The sequence below is a fragment of the Nuphar pumila genome, chromosome 1 (assembly GCF_984573655.1).
Source record: "Nuphar pumila chromosome 1, dmNupPumi1.hap1.1, whole genome shotgun sequence".
Taxonomy (NCBI): domain Eukaryota; kingdom Viridiplantae; phylum Streptophyta; class Magnoliopsida; order Nymphaeales; family Nymphaeaceae; genus Nuphar; species Nuphar pumila.
Genome location: NC_143249.1, coordinates 37,079,195 through 37,089,797, shown reverse-complemented (window position 1 = coordinate 37,089,797; position 10,603 = coordinate 37,079,195). Strand labels below are relative to the sequence as shown.

Sequence of the window (10,603 nt, the reverse complement as noted above, 5' to 3'; positions counted from 1 at the left end):
TGGACTCGGATCTTAATCGAGTCTTGTTATTTATTACTATACCGGGCCCTATAGGGTTTTGGTTTGGATCGGGTCCGGGTAAACCAGGCCTATTGACACCCCTATTTACACTGCCAGGACGTCTCTAATCTTGGGGTTGTTCTACGTGTAAATATAAAAAAAAAAATATACAAAAAATGAGAGCACGGGAGTCGAGTGCACTTATGTTAAAAAACAATATTATATGAGGACCTTACTGATATTTTGGCCCTGACCTATTTAGCACCCCCAATCTTTGCAAAACCCTAACGCGGGGGTCGTCGTGTGCGGAAGCGAGCAGGCCCTCATCCCATCCGCAACAATGGTCTCTCTCTCTCTCTCTCTCAATCGGTGGTTCATTCGTTCCTCATCGATCTGATTCCTCATAGAAAACTTTGTGCTTGAATCATGGTTCAACACCTCGCCTCCAGGAATCTAATTTTTGGGGCTGTTGTTTCGTTCTCTGTTGTTGATTTTCCCTCTTAGTGGCTTCTTTTTTTCGATTCGGTTACTGCTACTAGAAGTAACGGTTGCATCCTATTCCTCTATTCCAAAAAGATTGGAATTGATTTTTTTCCCTCTATGTTTCATTTTGGTCTCCAGTTTATTATTTTGGTTCCTGTTTTATGGGTTTACGCATGAATTAGTGATAGATCTGTAGTGCTTATACCTGTATCGAATCAAATGGTTGAACCGAACCAATATGTGTTTTTTAGGGAAAGAATGGTGGGTTGTGTGGATTGGAGGAAATAGTGGTGGAATCTGCATTAGATTAATAGACTAATTTCTTATTTGGCATATGCACTTTCTTTGGTATCTTCCGTGATTTGTCTGTTGTGGATGATACGCACAAACTGTGTCTTCTAGTTTTAATTTTAAAATCTGGGTTCTCATTTTATGCTGATTATTGTGATAAAGTAAGAGTTGGGCATTTATGCAAATCTTATTGTTCCTCAACATGAAGAGTATAAGACAGATTAAGTTGTTCATTTCAGGAGTTCATTTTCTAAAGAGGATGAACCTTATTGTGCTTTCCTTATTCCGAGAACTGTTTTGTAACCCGTAGGGACCCTTTGTATTGTAAACATTAGGGCTGCACACGAGCCACGCTCGAGCCTAGACTGGCCTGTTCTAGGTCGGCTCGTTAATCAAAGCAGATGTCAAGCTCGAGCCGAGACTTGCCTGTTCGAGCTCGGCTCTTTAATCAAAGCAGATGTCAAGCTCGAGCCTAGGTTGATCATCCATTGTCCGAACCCGGATTGATTCAAACTCAAGCTGAGCTCAGCTTTGCTCGAGCTTGGCAAGTTTTCAAAAGCTCTTTTGGAAAAGTGTGGTATATGGGGTGGGATTTGAACCCGACCCCTTTCAGCCAGATCTAACACCTTAACCGTTGGGTTACAACTTACAACAATCATTTTTATATTCGGACGAGCTAGACCCAAACTTAAACCGGCCGAGCCTGAGTTAGCTCCGCTCGTTGTGCATCCCTAGTACACATTGACTTGCTTCTAGAGTGTGATAACTATCATGGTATATTTGTGGTGTGCTGGTGAGAAAATAAGGTGTTTATCATGATTGAATGCCTCATGTGCAAATCTATGCTGTGATATACTACAGGCTATGGTGACACCCCTTTTACATCTAGGCTCTGGCATGATTTAGATCGAGTCTGGAAATGTGGTTTGCAATTTCACTATGGGTTATTTGTACTGCTTACTTTACGACAATGACTGCTGGGGTGCCCTAGCATCTGAAGAAATGAAATTATGGCCATAGTTTGTAGCTTTAACCCTTAATTGTGTGCCAATGTTGAGAACTTGGTTTCGTTGCTGAATCAGACTACCTGATACCATACTAGGGGTGCATTGGTCATTCTACTGAATTGAATGGGATAACTTAAAGCGTCTCATGTTTCCTTAACTTGTTTCTCTTACACTGATCTCAGAAGTATTTGGTGGATTAGATACTTGTTGTTTCTTGCTTGGCTCTCCACACAATCTTAAGTTGGTTGCAATTTGTTGTGCTACCCCCTTCTCCAACCTACCAAGCCCACGCTCACACTCACACTCACACACACACACACACACATGGGGATACATCTACATTTGCAGTTGTTTGGCAAAATATTGTTGTTAACTCTTCATGATGAAACTCCTTGTTTACCACATGTGTGTGCGTATGCTTGCACACTTACACTTCACACACCACACACGCACCCACCTCACACACAACGGACACACCTCTCATACTGCAGTTTATTAGTGAGTTATTGATGCTATTTTATGTGTTAAACAATCGGTCAGTTATCAAATGTTGTTTGTTTTGAAATTCCACTCTTTCTATACATTTTTAGCAATCTTTGTGCGTTGAAGTATGCTGCATTCCTAACTATGTGAAAGACCTTTTCTGCATTTTTTATACTTTTCAAATCCATACCTTGGTCTGGTTTATTGGAAAACAGTTTGCTCGTTATGCTGCGAAGAGTTTTCCTATTGGAGGCATGCCATCCATTTTCCATTGTTTGGCTGGTGATGAATAAGTAGCATGGAATGTGCAGGTGAATGTCCCCAAAACTAAGAAAACATATTGCAAGAGCAAGGAATGTAGGAAGCATACCTTGCACAAAGTTACTCAATATAAGAAGGGAAAGGATAGTTTGGCTGTCCAAGGGAAGCGACGTTATGATAGGAAACAATCTGGATATGGAGGTCAAACCAAGCCTGTCTTTCACAAGAAGGTATATGCCCTTTGGTTAAAGAAGATTTAGAGAAGATAATCCAAACAGGCTTCTCATTTGAGGAATGGTGTTTGGTTGCAGGCCAAAACAACAAAGAAGATTGTGTTGAGGTTGCAATGCCAAAGTTGCAAGCACGTATCACAGCACCCAATTAAGGTGGGTTATTGCCCTATTGCGTTTGGTTGTCGAGTGTCTTGTTTTCCTTGCTCGGTTTTCCATTCCTCTAGGATTGACTTGAATTGTTTCTGATCTGCAGCGCTGCAAGCACTTCGAAATTGGTGGAGATAAGAAGGGAAAAGGAACCTCTCTCTTCTAGGTATATTGCTTGCTTTCGATGTAGACATTGGCATTTTGATGGACATAGTTGTCCTGGTCAAGGATGGGAGGACATACAAATTTCATGGTTTGTAGGATTTGAAGCTTGTGGTGGTTGTTTTTTATTGCAAGTAGGAAAGAGAAACATATAATAGGCATTTCCCCCCCTTTTAGCTCTTTTGGTTGGAGCATTGGACGTCTTAAATTAGACATGGTGGAATGACCGCCTATGTGTTTTTTTTTTGTTCAGTTGAATTTTGTTATTCATGTTTCTCTTTCTGGCCATGGTAAAATTGCTAGATTTACTGTTGAGTTTTTGTTAGTTTAGACTTTAAATGGGTCTTTGGTAGGCCATCCCCCAGTTAAATGGGGAGACTGATCATTCACACCACAATTACTGGATGTTTGCAACACCTGTGATTTTGTAATTTTCACAGGTTTCTTGTGATTTTGAATCACATTTTAGAACTTTCACCAGGGGTACTGCAAACATGCAAAAATGCACTCACTGAGTGTGGTTCCCTTTTGTGAATGTTGAAGCCTCAAAACTTGTGAAAATTTTACGCAAGTCTGATGGCTTATAAAACTTTCACAAGCATTAATGCTTAGTTGTGAATGTGTTAATGGCATGGCATGACACATTCTTAGATGATAAGTCAAACTCAACAGTGAATCACATAAGTTAATGATGAAATGTGAATCACATAAATCACTTTCACAAGAACAAAACTTCTACAACCACAGTAAACTGTGATAAAAACAAACATGGGTTTCTGTGAAAAAATGCATGAAACATAAAGCAAAGTGTTTTCCAGGCTCAACTGTGGCAGCTGCAGGAATGTGCCAGTGGTGCCCGGTGGATTTCACTTCACTGCTTTTGTGGACTTCCCGACAATAAATTTTCTACATGACCATGGCAATATGATGCATTTTTAGTAAAAAATTTGTTCAGTTGCCATAAAATCTTCTTAAATTTAGCCTAATGCCATCCTCATAACAAACTCTCCCAACCCCCATATGGCCATAAAAACTGTTGGAATGGCCCATTTGCATGATAAGAGTTTAGACTGCTGTTACCACAAATTAGCTTATTTTCTTCTTTTTTCGTTGTAAGCTTGCCCAGGTGGCTGAATCCATGACAAAGAAATCCCGAATTGCAGTTTCTCATACATTTACAAAATTGAAATCAGGAGTGGTTGTTTGACCGATCGTCGGATAGTTTTCTAGTTAATTGCTTAGAAGGGTTTCAATTTTCAAACTTTTCATATGGGATACACGGTACACCTATCTAAGCTTGATCATGGATTTTATGTTTTTTCATGTGAATTGCTTGCTACTATGAAAATCCTATGGCATGTAGGATTTTATGCGTTTGATAAATCAAAGTTGCTTATTTATTTAAATTTTGGATAAGCAAGCTTGGGTCAGTCAGATCTCTACAGGTACAAAAGAGAAACTATAAGCAAGCTTGGGTCAGTCAGATCTCTACCGGTACAAAAGAGAAACTATAAGCAAGCTTGGGTCAGTCAGATCTCTACCGGTACAAAAGAGAAACTATCTGTTCACATATGAAGTGAGGATAGATACCACTCCGGTGGTCTGTCCTTCCCAATCCGTGTTGTTAATCCGTGTTGTTCTAGATGATCCCAGCTTTGCAAGATTGTAGGTGTATATATTTACTGAGGTGACAATAACACTGTATTCTAGTAAAATGGCTTAGACGGTTGACAAGAGTACCGTTTTCTAGGATGAAAAGTTGCTTATTTTGGATGGATTTTCATTTTTTTAGCATTTCAGTGGATTTTGTTTATTTATTTTTGGTGGATTTGAAGGTTGAAGAAAATTTCCTGCTATTTTTTGGTTTTCAAGACCAGGGTTCACCAACCAAAGCGGCGAACGTAGGTATGGCCACACTTGTGTAGACGGTTTCTTCGTGTCATAATTAAAAAAAGGGTTTTTTGTTCAAGTTTTGAAGAGTTTTTTCCTCATCTTTCGATTAGATTGGTTATTTCAATCTTGGTACCATTGATACCATGTGAATGATCTATAGATGGATGACACGCTTGGATTGTCTTTAATCCCACCTTAGATGGGGTAGATTTGATCAGGATTCATCCTTTTGATGTAATACCCTTAGTTCAGAATCGTGCATTTTTGACTTCTTATTTACGAAAAAAATGAATATTTCAAACTATAATCTGAATTCGTTTCTTCCTGGGATTCGACCTGTGATAGGTATTGAGCAGTGTTGCGGTGCTTGTTCAGTCTCTTTATTTTAGTCGGTTGTTGATCATTACGTGTAAGCATGGTGACAAATATTGCGAGATTTAAGAAAATCTGGCTTTTTTTTTGGCGAATGAATACCCTAAAAAGTTAAAATGTCGTTTTTTCGTGAGATTTACAAAATATGTGATTAATGTTTGTGACAAAATCTTGTGAAAATATCACGAGTTTCTGTAAATCCGTATCTTTTGTCTTAGGTTTTCTGTTTTTTTTTTCCCTTGAGGGGTTGCTGTTGTGAGCTACGCCAATGGTGCCTAAGTAGTATCCATAGGCGAAGGTCTGTATGTTCTTCAGTTTCGGCGAACCCGTCGTCAAGTACTGGACGTGGACGATCGCTGAGTCGCCAACGAGCTGCCTGAGCTTTGCATCGTTGAAGTCGTTCGTCACTAGGCTGCCGGGGCGGAATGACATGGAGACAATGCCAGTGCCCTCCTGGCTGCGGTGTTGCAGCGAGTCGACGGCGTGGGAGCAGAAGCTGCACTCATCGTGTGGATGATTGTCTCCACAGTCCAGCCAAGCTGCCTGATCCCAGCTGTCGAACAGGGTGAATCCGTCGCCAGAATCCGTTGACGACGTTTTGGAGTAGTTGACGGAGAGGGGCGAGGGCTTTGGAAGGTGGAGAAGACGTAGCGTTTTTGGCATGGAGGGAGGGAAGAGGTAAGGATATAACGGGGATTTCTGAAATCAGATTCAAAATGAATTGTTTTCGAATTAAATCAGATTCGGATCGATTTTAAGTTGGAACAGATTCAAGCTTTGATCCAAATTCTATCCATTTGCATTTTGTAAGTCAGATTAGATTTGGATTTGAATAAACATTTAATCAATGCAAATAGCTTTGCTTTTATACATATTTTACCGGATATGGTAGTATAACATATAGTTCGGATCCAGGTTCAACCTTACCTCATTGGATTTGGTTCAGATCAATCGTTAAATTCTAATATCCTATATACTACAAGAAGTTCATCTTATGACTTACAAAGGTTGCCATCTAAAACCAGTTGTCATGACCTTTTTCTCAACATCTTCCTGACTCTCATGGAGAAGGAGATTGATGGGTTGTCTTGGCTGTGCGATACATGGCTTGCCTTAGGCGAAGAGCTATGTAAGCTTAATGAAAGCGAGTTTAGAGTCGTACATATGTCATGCACGTTTAGCACAACAAATTATCGGAAGCGACAAAGTTGAATGGGTCGATAGAGTGAAAGAATGCCAAAGTCTTTGGCATGCGAGCCTTCAAGCCTACGAGAAACGGGTGTGTCGCCTTTCTGTGACGAGCGCACGAGCAGTCGAGGATTGATATAGCTAGCTACGCATCTGATTAAGCATCATAGACATTAGAGTAAGTATCGAGATTCAAAGACACAAAATGAGGAGTATATTGCATTTTGGCACCTGCAAAATTTGCAGAGCGCGGCGTGCGCCCTGCAAGGAATCCCCCACTACGATGGGGAAGACCTTTCGTCACCCAACCTAAGTCAGTTGCTAGTTTGACATAGTGAAACTTCCTAGCCAAAAGGAATCATCGTTGCTTTATATGCACTCGTTCAACCCCTCACAAAGGTCCGAGGTTGGGTGGTAAGGCGGGCGACAAAAGCGAGCTCCGCGCATACCTGCTGATGCTCATGGAGAATTTACATACTCATGAGCACCCCGTACATTCCTTTGTGCTACTCACAAGATATAGAAGTTTCTCACTCCATACTGCATAGTGGTGCACCAAAGCAAGTCAAGAGAAAGGTTCCTTATATAGGTGTTATGAGCGCTAACCCACCGCCAATAAGAGGAACCTCAATATTCCTTGAAAACACTGCTTTTGTTTTCAATAGAGCTTTTGATCATAGACTTCATATTTTGTCGAAACGATCACACCGGAGTTTTCGTCACATATGAATGTGTCAGCGAGATTTCGATCTTGGCTCAGTAATTCTCAACGTGCAAAGAGATGTGTGGTCCCAAAGTTCGAGCGGGCTTGCGTGGGCACTCACGTGGCACATCCAAATGAAGTAGCTACATTCTGTATTTTGAATTCACGGATGCATTCTTTATATATAATTGTGCGGCGGAATACTCGACCGTGGGACATAAATTTCACATGGATGTCCTTCATTTGTAGACACGAAGTTGAGACGGCCCGCAGATGACGTAACACCCTCGAAGCTTGGCATATAGCGACGAGTGGCCAAAGAGACCCCCGATGTCATGGAGCATGGAGATAAGCAGATACACTTGAGACGTAGTGTGCACACTTATGCTTGCTTGCTGAGCACTACAAGAAAATAACTGATTAGCGACATAATTTAGCGACAGAATAATTCCGTCGCTAGTTAGCGACGAATTAATGAGAGAAATATATCCGTTGCTATAATCAAGGAAATTTACAAAAATAGCGACGAAGTGTATCCCGTCGCACAATCCGTCGCTAATTAGCGACGAATTTTGCGTCAAAACATTTTGTCGTAATGGACACACCTTTTAGCGACAGATTTTTCGACGGACAATTTGCCGTCGCTATTTTGCGACATAATTGGCAACAGAATATATTTCGTCGCTAAGTTCATAAATTTCATTTACGATGGCGTAGCGACGAAATTAATTCGTCGCTAATTTTCGATAAACCTAATCACATACCTCTTTTCCTTCCTTTTCTTCTTTTCCGCCGTTCGCCCGCTCCTGCCGTTCGACCTCTCCCATCGCTCCCGCCGTTCGTCGTTCACCGTTCGTCCGCTCTCGCCGCTCGCCTGGAGAAAGGTATTACGGGGACCAGCGTTCGCCCGGAGAAAGGCAGGGGGTCGACCCCCTGCCTGTTCCGACAAGGGGTTAACTTCCTGCCGGAACCGACAGGGGGTCGACCCCCATTCCGGCAGGGGGTTAACCCCCTTGCTGGAATAGGCAGGGGTCGACCCCGACCCCCTTGCCGGAAAGGCAGGGGGTTAACCCCTTGCCGGAAAGGCGGGGTTAACCCCCTGCCGGAACAAGCAGGGGGTCGACCCCGACCCCCTGCCGAAAAGGCAGGGGGTTAACCCCCTATGTTTCAGAAGGGGGTTGACCCGCTGCCGGAACAACAGGGGGTCGATCATCTGCTGTTTCGGCAGGGGGTCGACTCTCCTGCCGAAATGCAGGGGATCAACCCCCTGCGGTTTTCGTCAGGGGGTCGACCCCTTGCGGTTTTGGTAGGTCATTGGGTAGTGGGCTTCTCAAGGCCTATGCAAAATGTTTTATTTTGCCTCAATTTTTTTTTGTAGTGACTTCATTTTAAAACATTGTTTTTTGCAGATTTCTCTACGGAACTCGCTTGTGCTAAGCCACCCGTGGTAAGTGAAAAAAATAATGCAAATTGGGTAAATACCCGTGGTGAGTAAGTGATGCAAGCGTGTCACATGTTATTTAATTTATTAGATGTAACACTTTATTTTTCACACACTTACTTAGTTGTTGATATTTAGGGTTGCTTTGTTGGAGTTCGGAGATCATGCTGAGCATGATTTTAATGTATGAATATGGAATTGTTCTTATTTTTGGAGTACGATGTTCATGCCAGGCATGGTAGTAGTTAGTGAAATATTGAAGTGTGTTTGCTGCATGTATATGTTTGCTTTTTGTTTGATATGAGTGATTACGATGTATTGCAATGTTTGATGTAATTGTATTCATGCTTGCATGTAGTTACTTTCAATTTGATTATGGCTTTCATGTGAAATTGTATAATAAAAGCATGCTTGAAATGATTGTATCGTGTCATTAATAGTTTGCACATGAAAATATTAAGTTATCAATGCATGCATCATAATTCTTGTGATTGTATCACATCATATATTGCATGATAAATTTGATATTTTCTTCATCATAACATTCTGATGATTCTCTTTTAACTGGTTATGATACTATTTGTAATATCATACGACAAAATGACTGCAAACCGTGAATGAATGTACTGTAGGATAGTTGATAATGAGTTATCGCATAAATATATGGATGGTGTTGAAAGTTTTATTGAATTTGCAATGGCAAGTGTCAGTACAGTGAATCCCACAGGTCAGATTAGGTGTCCCTGCAAGATTTGTATTAACAATCGATTTATAGAACCTCATGGCCTTAGACATCACCTATACAGGAAGGGTTTTGTGAGTGAATATCAGAATTAGATGTTTCATGGAGAAGAATTTAGAAACAATTTTGATGCACGGGTGAATGTGGTGCACGATAATCCATATATGGATTTGATATTTGATGCCGCAGGAACAAAACTGGGTTCTGCTATGAGTTTTAGTGATGTAAGAACTGCCGTAAATAAAGAATCACCAAACGATGCAGCTAGTCGATTTTATGATTTACTTAAAGATGCTGATGAGCCACTTTGGAACGGTTGCGAGAGTCACACTTTCTTGTCTACAGTTCTTCAACTAATGAATTTGAAGTCCAAGTATAATTTGAGTCAATCATGTTTTGATCGTTTGTGCATGATTGTGAAGAGTATGTTGCCCAAAGATGAGAAATTGACACAAAATTTCTATCGTGCAAAAGTTATGGTCAACGCTTTAGGTATGGGGTACAAAAAGATTGATGCTTGTCCAAATCACTGCATGTTGTATTTCAAGGAGCAGAAAAACAACATATCATGCCCGTCATGTGGGCATCCTCGGTTCAAGCCAAAGACAAGAGGCAATGGTAGCATGAGATCAAAGAAAGTTTCATACAAGTCGGTCCGCTACATTCCTATCACTCTTATATTGCAGCGATTGTATATGTCTTCAAGGACAGCTAAACACATGAGATAACATGTAAATGTTAGGGGTTAAATTTTCCGTCATCGAATCTACCCATGCGGTCCAGTGCTCCAACACTAGTTAACCTGCCAAACGTGCACTCATTCTCACAACATGCTCACCATACACTGGAATTGGGCTGAAAAAACCCTTTTCCTCTCATTTACCTTTTCAAAGTATGAGACCTATGTTTTGGAGCCTTACGAGCCTTTCATGACTTTCAAATACATGAAAAAATTCATGGGAGTCCCACGACCTACCTCAGGTCGTGCCTCAACTCACCCTGGAACAACTGTTCTGTCAAGGTTCTTTTCCCCAAGCACCTTGTTCCCCCAAGAACCTCTCCATGAACTCTATCATCCAGTCTCCCTGAACTCCCTTCCATTCTACTTAAAATCTCCTACACGCATGTGTGGGGTCATGCGATGCAGGCATTCAATTGCTGCAACGTGCAACCACATAGGTGCATAATCGTGCTAAA

At 41.3% G+C, this 10,603-nt stretch overlaps 1 protein-coding gene across 1 annotated transcript; it reads left to right on the top strand.

Annotated features, from left to right (window-relative positions):
* The first annotated feature begins 280 nt into the window (after nucleotides 1-280).
* On the top strand, nucleotides 281-3,382 carry LOC149848705 (large ribosomal subunit protein eL42). The gene is made up of 4 exons (XM_089996983.1): nucleotides 281-343; nucleotides 2,576-2,755; nucleotides 2,837-2,911; nucleotides 3,012-3,382. Exons 1-4 carry the CDS (start codon nucleotides 341-343, stop codon nucleotides 3,069-3,071), a joined length of 318 nt encoding a protein of 105 aa, XP_089853109.1. The 5' UTR covers nucleotides 281-340; the 3' UTR covers nucleotides 3,072-3,382.
* The last annotated feature ends 7,221 nt before the right edge of the window (nucleotides 3,383-10,603 follow it).

Bases quoted from the DNA above. Each gene is read 5' to 3' on its own strand.
- LOC149848705 (XM_089996983.1), top strand. The intron at 2,756-2,836 runs GTATATGCCCTT...GTTTGGTTGCAG, and splicing joins AGCCTGTCTTTCACAAGAAG to GCCAAAACAACAAAGAAGAT. The intron at 2,912-3,011 runs GTGGGTTATTGC...TCTGATCTGCAG, and splicing joins TATCACAGCACCCAATTAAG to CGCTGCAAGCACTTCGAAAT.